This window comes from Mustela lutreola, chromosome 9 (assembly GCF_030435805.1).
Source record: "Mustela lutreola isolate mMusLut2 chromosome 9, mMusLut2.pri, whole genome shotgun sequence".
NCBI lineage: Eukaryota > Metazoa > Chordata > Mammalia > Carnivora > Mustelidae > Mustela > Mustela lutreola.
The window spans coordinates 109,906,512-109,926,152 of record NC_081298.1 but is presented as its reverse complement, the minus strand read 5'-3'; the positions used below and the strand labels follow the sequence as shown (position 1 = coordinate 109,926,152).

Below are 19,641 nucleotides of genomic sequence, written 5' to 3'. Positions count from 1 at the left end.
CTCATTTAGCGACATCTGGAGACATTTTTTGTTGCCACAACCGAGCAGGGGTTGCTGGTGGACAGAGGCCAGCGATGCTACTAACAGCACTGTGAACAGCAGGCTGTGAACAGCACCCACAGCAAAGAGCTCTCCCGCCTCCGTGTCAATAGTGCCGACACTGAGAAAAGTGAGTGACCATTTTGACCTGAACAGACCCAAATCACAAAAAATAAAAGAAACATTGAAAACAGAGTATGATCCATCAAGATATGGCAAATTGTTCCTGAAAATTTTGCGTAGCATCAAGAATCATTTGTTCGTTCATCATAAACTCTTACTCGAGGGGGGAAGGTCTTAAAGGGAGAAGACTGTCACTGGGCTTGTGTGCCATGTGGGGTCTTCCATCCCACCAAGGTCACAGCTGGCCCTGGGAAGGCAGGGTCAGGTTTGGTCACCACCACAGCTCCAGGGCCTGGCTCCCAGTCCTGGCATGTCCTTGGGCACCATCTCGTGGGGTGGAATTCCTGGAGGAGTTCTGCTAAGGGTCAAGCCAGCAACCCAGGAGTGCCAGCATCCCACCTGTTCACAGCCTGACCACCACCTTCCCTCCCCAGCCACGCAGTACTGGGAGAGCAGAGCACCATGTTGTTAGTCACTGTGGGTCGGCCAGACCCCTTCCCAAGAGCTGGCAAAAGCCAGACTGAGGTGAGTAGGCTGAGCCTGGCCTCTTCTCTCCCTCAAGGCGCAGCCCAATGCTTGGGACCGTAAAGAGCCTCATGACACAGGTCTCAGGAGTGTGGACAGGAATGAGAACACACAAGTGATTATGCCCAGAGCATGGGTTCCTCATGGGGCCTGGGGGGCAACACACCGGGAGCAGTCTTTTTACACAGTGAGCCCCTCCAGGGGCTGAGAGGAGCAGAGGGAGGACAAAAGCTTCACTCCTCACAGGTCATTAAGTCATAGGACTGAGTTCCCTTATCTATGGATCCAGAAATTTTAATTTGTCTGCACACCCACAGTATATGAGGCTCAAGGGAATTGACTCAAACTCAAAGGTAACAGCTGTATAATCCAGAATGCCAGTTTACTCATCATAAATGAGAACCCAACTGCTGAATCATTTGTACATGCTCCATCCCATGGAACTCTCCGTGTGGAATTCAGTGATAGAACGTTCCAGAAGGTTGGACTGGACAGCTCTTGAAGGAGCGTCTGAGTGTCCACGCTGGCCCGCCTGCCCCAGAGGCTGGGTCCTGGAGCCCACAGGCTGCTTCCTAGACTGTCTTGGTGTCCTCAGCACCAACTCAGCCCCTGAGAAATTTATGCAAACCTCCTTTCTTCTGTTGGTGGGGTGTTTTTTCAGATTTGTCGATCAGCTAAAACTTACCTGGCATATAAAGCAGCACAGGAGGCACCTTTACTGAAGGCAGTTATGTCCCAGGCCTCCTTCTGCACTCCGTGTAGACATGTATGGCTCCGCTCTCTGAGCTGCCTGTGGCCCCACTGCCTGGGCTCCTCCCCGTGCTTTTCCGAGATATCACCCTTCCCAGGATACAGGCAGCAGCAAGTGGACTCCAAGTGAAACATTTCTAAACATTAGGAGATGTGATTTGAAATTTGAAGGCGGGCATCAAAGAATCCCTGAACTCAAGCCTTTGCCTTGGAAACACTGACCACTATGCCTTGAACCACTCATCCTATCTGTCGAGAGCAGAATTAAGTTTAGTGTGAGGGTTGAGAACTCGGGCTCCAGAGTCTGGTTAACTGAATGCAGAGACTTTATTTACCTCTAACTGCTGTGCAATGGTGGGTGAATTAATCAACCTCTCTGAGCTTTCATCTCATCTTCATTTATAAAATGGAGATAATGTGATACTTACCTCATGGGGCTATTGAGAATATACTCAAAAGCCCTTATCTTAGCATCCGATCCATAGTTAGGGTTCAATAAAAAATTTTTATTACTGTTAATTACTGTTTTATTACTGTTAATTCCTACTCTACAAAATCCTTAGTTCCCATTACCAAAGTGGAACATTGAGATCCTTGTTTCTTTTCTTTTTCTTTTTTTTTTTTTTAAAGATTTTATTTATCTATTTGACAGAGAAATCAGAAGTAGGCAGAGAGGCAGGCAGAGAGAGAGGAAGAAGCAGGCTCCAGGCTGAGCAGAGAACCCAATGCAGGGCTTGATCCCAGGACCCTGGGATCATGACCTGAGCCGGAGGCAGAGGCTTTAACCCACTGAGCCACCCAGGTGCCCAGATCCTTGTTTCTTAAGCGTAAGAATAAGAGGACAATTTAAGCAAGTTAGGTTCCAGTGCAGGAAGTCTTAACATGTACAGGCAACATCACAGATTTAATATTGCCACAGCATAAAAGAAATCCGAATGGACTCCCTACCTTTTATTAGCTAATAGCCACAGTAGCAAAAGTGATTATTTTCAGGAAATTGGCCCCTATCAGGGTTAGAGGAAGACAGTTTGGCTGTAGAAAGTAACAGAAACAAAAATAAGAAGAATTAGTTCAATGACAGCCTCTAGAACTCCCAGGAATGTTTTGAGATAGAGAAAGTCATCCGTGATGAGGAGGTCTGAACAGATAAGGAACGAGTTCTTGTGGTAGGACCGTGCCGAGCACATACTGCGCAGGGACAGTTCTGTCAGCATGTCATGACATTTAAATAGCATGCTGCGCCACTGCCAGAGGTCCCCAGGGGTTGGGAGAAGAAGTAGAAGGAGCCCATCTGTCTTCAGTGACCCGGCCCAGATGTTGACTTTGGAGACTTTCAAAGGAAGAGCACAAAGGAGGAAAGGGAAGGATCAGTCCGTGAAAGCACAGACCTGAACATCACCCCACATGAAAATGAACTCAGAATCTAGCCATTTTTATTAGGAACAAATGGGGGGGGGGGACCTTCTGGCATCAGTATCCGTTGTCATCTGAAGACTCGGGAAAACCTGTGTTTGAAATAAAAATGTTAACCAGTCTCTAGTGGTTTCTGAAGTGGGATGTAACCATTACAATGATAAATTGTTATTTTTCTGTGATACACGTTTTTATCTTGCCCTAGAAATTTCTGAGCAGCTCCGAAGCACAGTGCGGTCTGAACCCCTCAGGGTGTACCGATTCCTAAACAAAAAAGAAACTAAGCACTTTTATTAAATAAGTCACATCCACTATTCTCCAAGCTCCATGCAGAACTGTCTCTTGGTTTTTCCCTCCTCTGAGCTGTAAGGTGCTGTCATTATGCTGCAGAAGTCCCTTCTCTGGTTCTTCATCAAGTGACTAATAATTTAGAACGTTCGCATTAAGAGCACATTGTAATTATGATTAGAATATATAAGTAGTGTGGCTTTCTGCCTGTCAGAGGATTCATTTCAGACTCCTCTCAGGGACGATGTGTTTCCAAACAAGATTTTCTTTGTTAATAAAAATGTGGTCATATGTGTTATCACAGCATTCTTTCTGTATTTTCTCTGTGAGTGCTTGCTCCAGTATCCTTCATGGGATCAGCATTTTTCGCCCCCATTTTATGGGGCTATTCTTTACACAAACTACATTCACCTCGATTCGTTTTAGCTTTGACATTCATCTTCCAGGGAACTGGGGGAATATACTAACTCCCTCAGTGAATGTGCATTTCGTTACTCGAACTCAGAAAAATAAAATATTGTAACTTCATCCAGGAGTCCCGTGTGGATTTAGGTCCTCATCGCCCCCCACCCCTTACACTCCACTGCAGAAGTGCCCCCAAGACCCTAATCCTCCGCACTTGAAGAGTGAGCCTGCCCTCTGGAGCGGAACTGAACTTGAAAGTTAACACACCTTATTTGAATACAGATTTCTTCACTGTGTTTGGCTGTTGTTGCCGGAGATGGAGGGCGGGCGGGCACCACAGGTATTGTGTGGGCTGGGACAACCTGTGTGCCTTCCTTTCCCGTGGGGACCCTCTGCTGGGTGGGACAATATTTAGAAGTAGTCCCAGCCTGCCCCGACCGGTGGCGTGGGGTGGGAGGGAGGAGCTTTGGGTACCGCCGCCCCTGACGCTGACCTTCCTCTTTGTCTAGCACCCGTTAACCATGTGGGTGGTAGAAGCAGGTGAGGGGACCTAGAAAGCCAAGAATGGGCAGACACGATTTGCAGCAGCATCTTGGAGGCCCCAAGGGGGAAGAAAAAGACCATCTCCAGCTTTGTTCCCTCTGTCCCGGTCACATGACTAAACCTCAGACCCATTCATTTCTGAGAGCAGAAGGTGCCGTGGGGAGTTGAAGGTCTCCATTTCAGAGCACGAGACACCTGGGAAAGCCCATGTGACTATTCCAGTCCTCTGCTGGAGTAGCTGGGTCCCTAAAGCCGGAAGTCTGGGGCAGCAGAGAGGGGCCGTCTGGGATGCCAGGAGGTGGGAACAAACCAGAGAAAAGGAAGTGAGAACTCGCCTTCCCTGAGCTTGTGCAAGTTTGCTCCGCGGGCCAGAGATGCGAGTGGACGCTCCTGCTGAGGGAGGTGTCCAATGAAAGGGAGACAGTTTTAAGGAGGAGCATAGCATACTCTGGGCTGATGCAGCTGGGGGCTCTTACAAAAAGAAAAGGAGAAGAAATGTGGCTGAATTTGAACCCTTGGCAGAGCGTGTGGTATTGCTTCATGATCAAGTGGACACAAGAAGAGAAAGCTCTACAGCGCAGATCGCCCGACATTATATGGCATTCCTAGCCTTTCGCCTTTTGGGAAAGTGGGTGAGACGGAGCGTGGCTCCCGGGCTTCTGTGAGTCTGCAGAAGAGCTCTTCTCCAGCATCGGGAAGGTTGCTCCCACCCTCATAAGGCCGGGGTTTCTCCCCCGGAGCCTTGCCTTCTCCCCATGGCTGCATAGGTAAACCTGCAGATTAGGTCAGCCCAACCCAAAGTCCCCAAGTACTGTTCCCTCAAGAAATGCCGTCATACTGGCTTCACTTGAGGTCTGGGCCCCCGAGACCCCCCCCTCCATCATCCCACTGGGGAGTGTGTCTCTAAGAAAGCTGTCTTGAGAGGATGCTCCTAACTCACCCTTCTTTGAAGGAGGTGACAACTTATGAAAGAGTTTTGTGACAAATGACCCAAGGATTCTGTTGCGCGGGTAAGAAGGAGACAAGGACAAAAAGTGAAGTCTAACTCCTGCATCGTGTCTGCTCTGTGGAGGAGATGGCTGAGAACAGAATTTAGCTGCAGTACTTGACCCAGATGCTAAGAGAATGTCACTTATCCCTGGAGCCCCAGTATCTCGGCCGACTGTAACGGTCACTGTGGAGGGTTTCCCCTGGGCTGGAGCCATGTCGTGCCTTCGGTTTCCACAACAAGCTCACAAAGCCCGTGGAGAAACTGGCTCAGAGGAGGAACAAACTGCCTAGGATGGCATCCAACCACCTTTGCCCTCGGGCTGGCTGACCCCAAAGCTTCGCTCGGAAAAGCTTTCTAGGCCTCAGATTTTGAAGGAAACCCTCCCACCACCAACTCTCCAAGGGTTTTCCTTCCTATAGATAAAACACCAGAGGCTGGAAGTTACAGCCTTCTTGAACTTTCAGAGGTTTTTCCTTGTGTGTTTATTTGACACATACTTCCCTCTCTTAAAATTGGCCTGACTGCATTTCACTGCTTTTACCGCATTTGTCTCCGAATAGTGGGCCTTCTGTTTTCCACGTTACAGGTTTTCTGTGAGGATGAAATGAAAAATCACGCGAGGAAGCACTAGGGCCCTATAACCATGAGGACCACTAACATCCAGGGAGGGCTCAGTGTATCAAGCCCTGTGCACAGTGTGGGAGAGGGAGCATTCATTAATCCCCTGCCAAGGTCGTGAGGGAGGGGCCACCATCTATTCCATTTCCACCTGAGGAAACTAAGCACAGAGAGATTGAGTAAGTTGCCCAGTGTCACACAGCAGAGGGAGGATTCAAATCCCAGCCTATTGCTGCCCTCTGCCCACCTTGTGGGGCCCATAAGTGCTGTTTGGATCCGGATCTAGTTGCTCAGCTTTGCTAAAGAGGCAGAAAAAAGAAGCACCCCCCGCTTAAACGTGTTTCTTCTTCTTTTTTTTAATCTTTTTTCCCCATCGTGTGATTGAAAAGTGTACCTTATATCTGTACTCAGAAAGATCTGATCTGCAGTCCACCCTGACTTTACAGCTTCCTGCACCTAAGGAGTTTCAAAGTAAGATTAATCAGTACCCAAGCTGGCAGGTGAAAACAACACAAAAGTAAAAAAGATACAATTTTTTACTGCTGAACTCTGTACTGTGAGTTTTCCCACTGGGAATTATGATTAAGAATAATACCTTCTAAACTGTGAGTTAAAAACAGGAGCATAGGAACTCTTGTCTTATCATAGCAATTATAGGTATGATTTTTCTACTTTAAAAATATGATCCCATATTCTAAAGTGAAACATATTTGCAACAAACATAAATTTAAATTTAGATTTTAAAGGACAACATGTTCTAATCTCACAAAACATTTAGCAAATAACCTTTGAGTGCACATGAGCCACCCACACAAAAACCAAAATGAACTCAGAAAAAACATAGAAAAAGCAACTGTCTGTTGCCAACCAGATTTTCGTTCAGCTCTCAGGTTGGTTTTTTTTTTTTTTTTTTTTTTTGTCTATAAATAATCTGTATGTTTCAAATGTGACCATTTTCTTTTTAAGGTGTCTTCTGGCATGTTCTCACTTCAGTGTGTTTTAAAAATAAGAAATAAACTGTGTAAATCATAGGAACTATTGAGTTTTTGGAGGGGAGATCTTTAATATACATGCTCTTCAGATACCAAAAGTGTCACAATGAAACATTAAGATGATGTATCCTTTCTTTAGGGCATCTGTTTATCTTTTATGAAATCTGGAGTTTGATAAATCACCAGAGATAAAAACATCATTTTTAACCTATCGTAGATCCCAAATGGCAGGAGGAAAAATAGGGCTGTGTCTCCTCTTTATGAATTTACCTCTCTCTTTTCTTGAGAGTTATGGGATTTTATTTGCAGAGAAAACATAATGCTTTATGAACTTGAAAATGATGGCTTTTACTCAGAAATGTAAGAACCGAAAAGGGAAAAAAAAAAGCCAAATTTGATCCTCTGAGATATAATGAAGTAACAAGTTTTTAATATACACTTAAAGTGGCCTCGAGGCTTAGATAGGAAAGTGACTACAAGGTAAGTAACAAAAAGGTTTTTGTCAGTATATTCCCCTTCCCCTGATTTGTTGTATTTAAACAGGTATTAGAAACTCGACAGGGGAAGTTTATTTAACATCAGGGTAAGTAGAGATGGGGGAAGCTGTTTATTGTGATTTTTTTTCCCCACTGAAAAAGCACTTGGAAATTCTCTCTTAATTGGAAGTCTGGAAAATAAAGAGGTTCCCACAGATTTCTGTAAAAGTATTGTGTGTCTGAGAGTATAGCAAAAAGCCCGTGTGGTAGAGAGGCATCAAACTTGTGATCTCCAGGGTCAAAGTGCATGAACCAGAAAGTAAGTTCATCACAAAAATATAACATGGCAGAAAAAAGTGACTTTTCATAGTGTTAGGAATAGCCGTTTCTTAATACGTAATGTAGTTTCTGGATACCTTGAACATTAGAGTTCCTTGTCTTATGCATATTTGGTAGTGCTTCATTCCTGAGAAGTTAAAGACAAATTAAATTTTGTGCAGACCCATTCTGGACCATGGCTGGTGGTTGAGTTTTCCCGAAAATTTCCACAAAAAGCTTTTATCAGCGGTTGGTGAAGGAGACACTTGGGTTCTGATCTATGCACCAGAGGTGCCGCCCGTCCCAGCTGCACGGGACCGTTTACAGCTGTGAGCCCGTGACTTCCGTTCGTTTTGGTCCTTCTTGCAAGGAGCCTGAAGATTGTGTCAGTCCTAAGGGATAGGATCAAGGTATTGCCTCAGACCAAGGGACAAAATGGCGGGATGTCCTGTGGAAGCTGAGGATTGCTCCGTGTCTCAAAGTCTGATTGCCCCATGGAGAACAAGCGTTTAAAATCTGGTCCTGCTCCACTAGAGACCAGCATCTACTCCGTTGTCCTCGAGAAACAATATGGATGGAGAGTACGTCTCCTTAACTCCTTTATTCACCCATCCTCATTCAGCAAGCACACGTTGAAGGCCTGCTATGGGCTGGGTACTGGGTTAAGTTCTGGGCATGAAAGATCCAGTAAGGAATGGCCCTTGTTCTCAAGGCGAGTTAGTCAGAGCTGGATGACAGTTTCCATAGACCAGAAGCTCTGGGAAAACTTGGGAGAGACTTAAGTATGGTATTCACACGGCTCCCCATTAAATGCCCAGCGAGGCAGCCAGCAAGGATGGGTAAGATTTACCTCTATAACAAAGGTGGAAAGGGCGTACAAGCAGAAGGAAGAGCAGAATGGGAGGTGTGAAATTCTTGGATGACTTGGGAAAGAACTCATAATTTGGTGTGTCTGAAGGGCAGGATGCACATAGGCAACAAGACAGAGGATCCCAGAGGCCTTTGCGGGCCTTGTCTAGGAGCTTTCATTGTCAACCTCCACAGTCAGCAAGGCTCCGGGAAAGATCTGGAACAGGGGAAGCCATGACCAGATTGGGGCTGTAGGAAGCATTTTGCAGCTGTGATGTGGAGATGAATTGTGACCCGGGAGGTTTGGCCTGGCTGTCCAGCACACTGCTATGAGGCTACAAGCTGAGAAGCAGTGTAGGCGGGACCGGGAGGCCGGGGAGGCCACTCTGGATACGTTACAGGGATCTACAGGACCTTAAGAGTGATGGGAGGTGGAGGCTGAAGCGGGAGGAAGTGCTAAGGGTGATATGGGGAGGGCTGGGCTGGTTCTGGTACCAAGGGGGAGGGGACAGGACCAAATCCAGCCTAAACATGTGCAGCAAGGGGGAACCTGGGGCCTGTGAGTCAGCCGCCATGATGGGGAATGGCAGAGAGGCCTGAGGACATAGAAATACCCAAGTCCTGAGCATAGCGTCATGCTGAGAGGCGAACCCCTCAAAGTGGAACATCAGGGTTGTTGCCGCACCCCAGGCAATGGCTCACAGCTGTCATGTCCGTTGTCTTCCTGATGTAAATGCTGTATCTGGAGTCCACAGCTCTTGGTTTTCCAAAACTGGTCAACTCCTCGTCTCTTCAAAGATCAGTGTGGCATGGGAGGGAGGGTCCTTGTCGGAGTTGCCCTTAAACGAGGGGTCTGCAGGTGGGTGGGGCAGTTCCCTGGGGAAGGCTCTCTGCTAGGGAGAAGGTACGGTGGTAGTTACTACCACTGGTGTACGCCTTAGAAAGCACCCACTGACCACAATGAGCTGGGGACCTCCCTGAATAAACAAAAGAGTGTCCCATCCCCCTAAGGCGGGCTGCTTCTCCACACATGGGGAGACTGCAGGTTCCAGAGAGGGGAATCCTAAAGAGCTGTGCCCTCATCTCTTGCTGACTGAATGGCCACATTTGCCCCAGGGTGAATGGACTCCATCTGGAAAGTCAGTGGCCAGTGTGCTTGCTCCCTCTTGTGACTGTATGCCTGACTTGGGCCAGAGGCCACAGCTGGCTCTCCTTTGAAAGCAGCGAGAAGGAAGATCAGATGGGTGTGTGATGTCACAGGCATGGAGAGAGGGGCACCTCTCTCTCCATGGAGAAAGGGGAACCCCTTTCTTCCCGAGGCCCAGACACCACAGACAAGGTTTGCCCCCCACCCCCATCTCCACAGCCTGCCCCTGCTCCCCACAGGAAATGTCCACATCCAGCACTTGGCAACCAGTTACCACATGTCACTCGCATGGCTCAGACTAGGGATCCCTAAGATGGTAGGGAGGATCTGCTACTCTCCGCATGCAGGGCCTGGCCAAGCTGACATGTTGCCTGTGGGCGCAGTTTATTTGCTTACAAAGTTTTCGGGACCTCCTACTTGGAAGACTTTGAGCTAGGATGACCTATAACCGTTCTCAGTGTAGGGGAGGAATAAGATACGAGTACATGTGGCCTGCCGTGTGGAAAGTGACGGGCCCATGAGAGGTACAGGGAGCTTTCAGATATCACGGGACTCTGAGATGGCTTCCAGAAGTTCCCTCAGTACTGGGCTTGCAGTGTGAACAAGATCTCCATGTTGAAAGTGTAGCAGTGCATTCCGGGAGGAGGCCACAGTGTGGACAAAGGTGAAGGTGGCAAAGTAAAGGCCTTGTTCAAGGAATGGCAAGGCCCCTATTCTGCCAGAAGGGAAGTGTTCAGGGGAGAGGCCAGGAAACAAAACTGAACATTGTAAAAGTAGGCTGAAGAGGTTGTGGGGTGAACGCCGAACGCTGCGTGACTGCTTGGCCTTCGCTGGGTAGACAGGAGGAACCCAACGAAGGGACTGAACTGGAGAGTGACTGTCACGTGTAGGCTTCCTCGAGGGCAGCTTCCCTGGCTGGGGTGCCCTGGGGAAAGAGTCCCAGGGCGGGAGTGAGCAGGGGATGGAGAACAAACCATGGGAGTGTGGCCAGCAAGTGAGAGGACGAAGACCTTCCGTGAGGGGTGGTGGACGGGGATTGAAAGGAGTGTCTGCCCTGGGGAAGCAGAGGTCCCCCCTCATCCCAAAGGTTATCCCTTTGGGGGTGCTGTGATCCCAGTACTCAGGCAGAGGCTCGGTTACAGAGGAGCAGAACTTGTCTGCCTAGAGACGAGCTTGGGCCTTTGAGCTCCTGTTGTGCTCCCAAATGTGGGCACAGAGCAGGGGTCTGGGGCATGTGCCACGTTCTGCCCCCTCTCTGGAATGGATCCTGTGAGCCAGGCCAGGGGACCAGGCAGTGCGCCATGGCACCTTGCCAGGCATGGAAGTCCCCCACGGGTGAGCTCCACACCCCTTCACCGCATCTCAGTGGGCAGGAGGCCAGATCTGTCCCAACCCCTAGTTGCCAAGAAGTTAAAAGCCCCTGCTCATCCTCCGTGTTGATTCTGAAAACAAAGGTAGAGTTCTTTCTGCAAAGATGAAGCCTCTGTGTGTGTGTGTGTGTGTTCTTTCTTTCAACATTTCCCTGTTATGTTGTGATGAATAGGTGGGTGGGGGACTGCAGAGGCCTGGAGTGAGAGTTCTACAAAATGAGCGAGAGCAGGCTGTCACTCTCATATGAGAGGAGACGGCTGAGGGACAGCCACCAGCATGTTCCACCTTGTGCCACAGACCAGGACCCTCGGGGGTGGGTGCCCGGTGAACCTGACCCTCAGGGCTCCCAGGGAGAGGCAGACCTGAGCTGGAGATGTGGGACCCGCCCCTGGTGCCAAGGAAGCCTCAGCAAGGGAGGACACTGCTCCCAGAGCACTGTGCCCAGCCGCCACGGTGCTCAGCTGTCACACTCCTCCAGGTGGAACCGTCTGTTTCGGGGCGGAGGTCAGTCTCCATATTTCTACAGCCCCTAAGAAGAGGCTGGTTTCCTTGTCTGCATTGTGAAAGCCTCCTTCTCCTGCCAGACGAGAGATGCAGCCAGGACCTGTGTCCTCTTTCCAGAGATAGATGGAAGCACTGGCTTTGAAGAGGTTTGGGTGAAGCTGCGTTTTGGTTTCAGGTCTTCATTCTCTAGCACAAGACTGCCCTGCGCTGTGTGGGGCCCAGGGGAAGTGTATAAAACAAGCTGACAAAGTGTTGAAGAAAATATACTCTGTCCTCCGGCCTGAACAAATGCAGCTGCATTCATCCAGAAGGCCAGGCTCCAATTTACAATTTTCAGACTGTGGGAAGTTTTGTGAACTGAGCAGTGTGGGGAGAAGCATCCCCCCTGCAGATCTCTGACTAGTCCCACCCCCAGATCTGTCCCACACTGTGCGGATCTTCCCAAGTCTAGACACACAAGGTCTGTGTCCAGCCTTGCCAACAGCTGTCCCTTGGCCACCATGAGTCTGGGGGTACACACATAGCAGATGGAGTACATTCCCAGGGAAGGGATGCGAGCTATAAGCCTAGGATCCTGAGTACCTGGAGAAGGGGGGTGCAGACTCCAGGTGGGCACTATTCCATTGCCCCATGGGGAAGGCTGCAGCCGGAGGGATGGCAGAGCAAGGTTCTTTAAAGTTTGCCACCTGGGGCAGGACCCCAGTTCTCCAGGGTCCTGTCATGAGGACTGAGAGAGAAGCTGAAAGAGTATTCCAAGACGGGATTTCTGAGCAATACTGCCCCCTATGTTATCCTTAAGGTGACTTGTGCCTGCCAGCTTAGCAAGAGTTCTTCAGTCTTACAGCCAGAATTCAAAGGGAAGCGTAAGTTCAATGCTACTGTGCATTCGGTTTGTCTTACTTTCCCCCTTATTTGCATCAACATGTCATAATGAAAGATATTCTAGGTACCACCATTTCCTTGTTTTGGGATCTCCTCTGTTGCAAAGTCCTGTCTACCTTTCAGAAATGGCTGCAGGGGTGAGGGTGTGACCCCTCACCTATGAGCCCAGGGCGGCCCATATTCACAAGGGGAGACAAAGTATTTCACACTGGCCTGTAAGTTTTTTTCTTCCAAACTACCATTTTCGTACTTCATTTCCTTACTTCAATTTCTTACTTATTTCATTTTCTTACTTCAATCGGGTCACTTTTTCTAGCCCCACCCCCACCCCCGCAAGTGACTTGTTATCTCAGAATCTGTTGTTCTCTCAGTATTGTCAGGCCGATCTCTCAGTCACACTGAGTGCAGGGTTGAACCAAGGGAACTTGACTGTCTTCAGACAGGTGAAAGCCTTTGCATTCCCCCTCCCCACCCCAGATGAAATAAACTGCCCCAGGACGCTTCAGAGCAGTTAAAACAATCTTTGTCGAATCCAAAACAGTTCACTCAGGGTCTTGGAAGGAGCCTCGCGCCGCTGCCATGAACCTTGTTCGGAACCGTGTTCTGCTGCCTGCCTCTTTCTCATCAGGCAGTCAGCCCCCGTTGAATCAGCAGCAGGGGTAGAGGAAGGTGGATACCACAGATGCTTTCATTTTTAGAGGGTTTGTTTTGTTTTTTCTTATTTAAAAGTCGGGGAAGGAAGCGGGAGGGGGGATGAAATGTGAACTCCGTGAAGATGCTTCTCAGCAGACCTTGTCAGTGAGTTAGGCAGGTGAGGCACGATGGCCACACAGACCTGGCGGAGAAGGGCTGGTGGCGTCTAGACTCTCTCTCTTCTTTGGGGATTTGGTAGAAATCAGAGTGGGCTGAGGTGAGCGGTAAGCCCACTGTTGGCACGAGAGCAAAGGTCATGCTGACATCTAAGGCAATGGGAAAAACAACTGGGAAATCCAAGTGCTCTGCTTCTGCTGGTGCCCAGTTGTCAAGGTTGGCTTTTGTTGCTTGTGTAGACAGAGTGAGAGGCTCGGGCCTCGCAAACCCGAGTCAGCCAGCTACGGGGAAGCTCTGTCTATGGGGCCCTGTGTTCCCACGGGGCCTTTCGGTCCAGTTCCACAAAACTGGGTGGTGATTTGGGGCATGTTGGACATGACAGGCATAGACCAGAGTTCAGGAAAAGTCACGAGGCTGAGGCTCACTCCTCAGACAAGGCAGGGTATGTGCCTATCAGCCAAAAAATGATTTAGAGAAAAGTCAGCGTATAATATGTCCCACGGAGGTATGAAGCCAGGAAGAAACCCGTGTGATGGGGCAAGAGAAAGTTTCTCAAAGGTGCAGAGTTGGGAGGCCAGCGCCATGCCTGACACTGTGCCTTGGCTTCCCCCCCCCATCCTTTCGTCCTCACACCATCTCCATGAGGCAGGCGCCGGTCTCCACAGGTGACTGTAGGAAACTGAGGCTCAGGGAGAGCATGTGGCTAGTCCAAGGACAGGTGGTGGTCAAGACCATGAGTGAGGTCCATCTGACTCCTTGACTGGCTGGGACCCGGAGAAGGGCAGGGTTTGAGCGGATGGGGAGAAGACAGAGCGGAGCATATGGCTGAGAACCCAGCCGTGGGTTAATGAGAGCGAAGAGCGAAGAGCGAAGGGGCTTCCCAAGGGAAGAAGGTCTGAGAAACAGAGGGTGGGTCTGTGCAGCGCTCTGGTAGTGCGAGTTTCCCTGTGGGGGCAGCAGCTGGGCCCAGGGCCAGGAGAGGAGGGCGGGACCCCGAGGTTGGGCAACGAGGCAGAAGCATTATGCAGTGTCAAAGTGGGACCTAGGCTGTGGGAAAGGGGTGCATCCGGGAGGCATTGTGCAAGAAGGGTCAGCTGGCTCAAGAACGGGAAGGAAGAATCAGAGATCTGGGCCTACTGGCTGGTGGATGACAGTACCACAAAAATGGGAAAATTCAGGGAACAGTGGGCTAGGCATGGAAGTCGACTGTTCGAAGAAACAGCTGCCCGGGCTGGTGTCCACATCTAGTGAACAGCTAAGTGTCACAGAGGAGTCCAGCCACAGCCAGTTGGAGGTATGGCTCTGGGGTCACCACAGAGGAGGAGAGGTGAGGGCGAGAATCCAGGAGCGAGAATGCCCCCCGCCCCCCACCCCGCCTAAGTCAGCAAGTAGCAAGCGTTGAGTTTCCCATGACCTGTGCTCAGGAAGATTTCAAGTCACAGCATAAACCTTTACCAAATGAAACAGCCACCTTCAAAAAAGGTCATCTAAAGAAAACCTAGCATCTGAATCTGTAGACTATTCTTGAGTCCTCCTCAGACCATGGAGTTTGATATTTTATCACACCAAAACAGAGCTGATGACAATGTTCAGGGAGATGGGTTGCTGCTTCCAGAGTCTTCCGTGGGTGGGCGTGTTTTGAATCAGTGAGAGCAACCGCATTTGCATGAACTCAGCCTAGCTCAGGCTGAGTTCTGTTGAGTTCCTTTTATGGGGAATGTATTGTATTTCAAAAACTCTTAACTCTCCTAAAATTTTTAATTGTTTAAAATGATTTAAGATTCTGTGTAATTACTATTTGTTTTAGCCCACTGATGATTGGATGGACATATATATGTAGGCAGGCAACACTGATCTCTCTGTTGGTTCTGAGCACGTTTTGACTGGATCAAAGCAAACATTTAGATGTGGAAAAAAATCATCAGCACAAGATACAACTGAAAACAGTTAAAACTGCATAGAGTAATTTAGTCATAGATCACAACCGTCTAAAGATTTGTGTTTAGGTAACTTTAGGTCAGGTCATTAGATATCATTGAACATAACACAAAAAAATTACCCAGGCAATGCTTGATGAAAATTTTTTTTTTTGATGATATCATTCTCTTCAAAACATCTGCATTTGTAAACATGACCTCCAGACATCCTTAGGGTCAGAACAGGGGAATGAGGCGGTCCCTTGGTCACAAGGCTAGGTGTAGCTCTGCCCACTGCTCCACAGTGGCTCTGTGGAGGTTGGGCTGGACCCCAGAGGTGGTCAGGGGCTCTGAATGTATGGCAGGCCTGCAAGTTTCCAGTGGAGGGATGGGCTTGCTTGGCTCCAAGGCAAGTGGTGGGACTGTGCCCAGCAGACGGTGGTGAAAGGTTATGACAAGTAGAGAGTGAACACTGCTCTGAGTCTAGAGATAATAGGCTTGTCTAGATGGTTGACTAAGTTAAAGCCTTAATACCTGTCAAAAGAAGTAGATTTAAATCTGAGGCTGGCAGGGACTCATGGGAGCATTTTTGAAAGTGAAATAATATAGTCAAAACAGTGTACAGGGAAGGTAGTGTGTGGTTTGGTGTTTTGTTTGACCAAAATAAAAAGGGGGTGCCCACACAAGTGGGCTTTTGATGGGAGTCAGGCCACCGTGACAGAGAAGGGGAATGTGATTCCTATAAATTGTATAAATTAATATTCTTAGAGTTTTCATGGTCAATTTAAATGGATGGTTAAAAGTAATTTTTTTTTTCTTGCCAGCTTTCCTGAGTTTCTCTCTGCCATTCTGTTGGAAAAGAATGGTCGGGGAAACATGACTTGCAATATGTAGGGGGGGTTTGGGGGATCTACTTAAGTCAACACTGAGGACCATTATCACGTTCACACCAAGAGAGGCCTTAAATCCATATGGGAATCACAACAGAAGACTGAGACAGAAAATCCACCACAGCCAAATTTACAAAGGCAGGTGGTTCTCTAAATGGAGATCACACGAAACAAGGATATGGCATGGTCTTTGGGGGACCCTCATGGTCATTGGTGGCTGAACCCAGGATCTCCCGTAGGTTTAGGATAGAGTTCCGTTGATGGTCATGACCCTGTGCTCTGATGTCATCATCCCAGCTCACAGGGGTGCAGAAGTCACCCCCTCCGGGGACAGCAGGAGCTCTAGCTATCCCATCACCAGGGAAAGATGTGTAGTAGCGGTCCCCTGTATCTGTTATCTGTTACAACTACCCTGTTCCTCTCCATACCAGAGGAGCCGGGGGTGGGGGGGCAGAAGGGCAGAAAGGTCATTCACCTTTTCTGTTTCTTCCTTCCAGTTACGTTAGAACAGTTCTGCCTGGCGGTGAGGAGCTGTCCTGGCCGAGAGGACCAGGCCTTGTTCATGAAGGTAGGTTATCAGACAAAGTACTGATTTCCTTAAAGGCTCGCAGCCCTTTCATTGCCCCAAGGAGAGTTTCATTTTTACAAGCAAGAGTAAATTTATCATCCCTGAGTCCCGTGCTCCGCGGGGATACACTTGTCATCGGCGGGTAGGAGGGCTGTTGGTTAATGAGCACAGCCGCCGTCCACAGACTGCAGCAAAGTGACAGGAGAGTGGGTGTCAACTACTAGCAGGGATTCTGTTTAATTCTCCGGAGGACTCCGCTGGTTCTATTTAAGCTTATCTGACAGAATCTTGATTCTTTGAGCAGATTTATGAGGCTTGGCCAAATTCCACGACTCTCACTGTACTTTTTAATTAAGACAAAGGATTTCATATGTTCTGTGTCTGCCACATCCTTACTTTCATCACCGCGGGGACCGCTACACAAATGAGACCATTCCGAGGAACGGCTGGAATGGGCATCTTATGTCAGAGATAAGATGTCAGAGATCCCTTGCCCTTGAGCGATAAAGGAGCACAGGTGCCATCTAACCTACATTTAGGTTGTACATCGAGGTGAGCCGAGAGTGTGGGAGAACTTGGCTGGTTGCTTGCATGGATTTAATGAAAACTTTGTCTTGGAAGGGCAGAGAGTGAGAGATACCAGCAAGTCACAAAGGCACACAAACACCTTTCCACCAATGACTAAGACTCATGTTTTCACCTAGAAACTATACTTAGGGTGACCTTGAGAAATATGCATTTCCATGATGTCATTTCAATTCTGTACCATCAGGAAACTGTGTGGTTGGTCCAGGAGCAGCATCTCTTACCTAAACACTGTACCAGGTGTCCTCCGACTTTAGAGATGGGTAGAAAAAAATAGGGCGTCACTGTAAGGGATTTCCAACTCATTTGCCTAAGATGTGATATTTTTGTTCTGTCTTGTTTTTTTTTTTTCCTAAGCTTTCAGTGATGTTAATTTTATGATCAAGGAGTGCTGATACCGAATGATGGATTTGTCTGGGAGACTGCTCCACTGGGGGCCTGGGTATGCTACACCAGCTTGGAGCAGCGTAAAGTCAGGCACATGAGTTTTCTTGGTATTTTGAGGTTTTTCGCAGTTAGCCCTCAGCCCCCTGACCTGACACATATTCCCCAAGGACCTTTCCTCCCAGGTAACAGGCTGTATTTCTGTGGCCTTGAAGAAGCTCTTGGGCCCCCCAACACAGAGCCTTTAGACCCTTCCTTCCTCTTCTGTCTAGTGTTGCTTCTCTGTGCTGAACACACTCCTGTGTGCTGCTTGGTACTGCTAGTGACTTGAGATGCCCCAGTGACTCTGAGCTTCTCCATGTCTCTACTGGGAGGGTGGACAGAATGCCACCAAAATCCCGCTTCTCCTCTCCGTTTCTCACCTTCCTGATGACTCTCCTTCTGCCCCCAGCCTGTCTTCTCTGGAACACTGGCTCAGAAACTAGCAGGTGCAAGCGGCAGAGGGAGGTTAAGATAGCCTAAGTTGTCTTGGAATATGCATGATCGCCGGTGGCATTCAGTATGGTCTGTCTTCCCTGTTGGTTTCTGCAGAATGTACTGGGGTGGCTGAGGACGATGTCTGTGGGAGTTTTCTCAATATCTGCAGGTATTTGAACAGGCATCATCAAAGAAGTTTCGCTGAACAAAATGTGTGCTCAGTTCATATATACTGAAACTATTTATGATTTTTTTTTTCAGAGGATTGAGGTTTCTAAGGTCACATATCAGAGAGCACTACGTGGGTGTGACAGCAGTGTGTAGGATTTTTGTAGACGTTATGTGGGAGAACTTGCTCAGGGTGACAGGAGATAATTTTGATTACAATCAGCCTGTAGTCCACTATATGTTTACTGGGCTGAGCTTTTCTCTTTGAAGATGATCTGCAAAAAACTTCAACATTTAATTCAATTTCGTTGGGTAAAAAGTTGTTGGAGGCAAAAACCATAGCTCTGATTTTGTTTTTTGTGCGTGTGTGTGTTTTTTTAACGATACATACAATGCTGTTGTATTCCTACATTGTCAGAGATAACTGAGACCTGGGGATGGTTATTCCATTCAGATATGTCAGTGTGCTCTATACCTAGACCTCAAGAAGATGCAGGGGTTAAACTTGTAGCTAAGCCAAGGTCAGATATCTGTTGAACCAAGGTCAAGATATCTCTGGAAAAACAGAGTCAGGATCTGAGACTTTGGAGGTGGCTGAAGCGAAAACCTTCACCGGACAACCAAGAAGAGTCGGGGAGAGAGGAGAAGTGACTTCCCACCGTCACTGGTTAGTAGACAACAGAACTGGGACCAGAAAGCCAGGTCTCTGGAGCCCCAAGCTGGGCTTCATCCTGGGACCTCCAACCAGATGAGTAGATGCACAGAAAAGTCTACCACCTCACCCCCTCCACCACACCAGAGCCGCATGGGAGGTCACACTGCAGTGAAACCACAAGATCGCTCTTGTGGCTTGTCTGGTAGAATCACTCTTGTGGCTTGTCCTTAATCACACCCCATTTGCTAAGAGCATCATGAGACAGAAAGGAGCTGGTTTCTCCATGACTCAGTTTCCTCGTCTACCAAGTAGAGGTCAAGGCTGTTCCTAACTTAGGATGTTCCCACTACTGCAGCCCTGTTGAGCGGCTAAGAGAGAGGTGCCAAGGGATAAGACAGTTGTCTTTAGGTCTTGCTTTTTCATGCAATTTCACTACAATTTGAACCAGAGTAAAGAATTTGATTCTAGAAATTACTTTTATGACCCCATTCCCGTCCCTACCTACCTGTTTCTTCACTTGTTCTTAGTTCTCCTGGCCAGTTAGTCTCTTTGGTCCTCTGCAGACCCACGCTCCAGCCCCACAGCCACTCCTGCCCAGCCTGTCTGAACCTCATGCGTCTCCTTCCTCCCTCATCAGCCTCAGATCCACGGCACAGCCTGTGACTCTCCTGGCTCTGGGGCTGCCATGTCACACGCAGGGCAGTATTAATCCCCCATAGCATCTTTCAGAACCATCCCTTTCCCTCTCTCCCAGAACAGAGCACCTGGGCCTGACCCTCCAGGGGCAAGGCTGGTCCCCACGCTGCTGGGAACCAGGTGTGATCTTGGGTAGGTCCCTTCTAGATCTCTTTTAGCCCAGTGCCCTATTGTGGTGAAAGAAGACATGAATTAGATGACCCCCAGAGATCCTGCCAGCATCCACATTCTGCAAATCTACTCCTGGATGTGGCCAGC

The 19,641-nt window shown here is 48.6% G+C and overlaps 1 protein-coding gene across 8 annotated transcripts in view; it reads left to right on the top strand.

Annotated features, from left to right (window-relative positions):
- Positions 1–19,641, top strand: part of ACOXL (acyl-CoA oxidase like) — a 349,566-nt gene that overhangs the window by 280,064 nt on the left and 49,861 nt on the right. For 4 of the 8 annotated variants that reach the window (XM_059188392.1, XM_059188391.1, XM_059188389.1 and 1 more), the window contains one exon: positions 16,348–16,418. In XM_059188392.1, coding sequence (XP_059044375.1) covers positions 16,348–16,418 — 71 coding nt within the window. The other 4 variants (XM_059188394.1, XM_059188397.1, XM_059188393.1 and 1 more) reach the window with 4 other exon arrangements.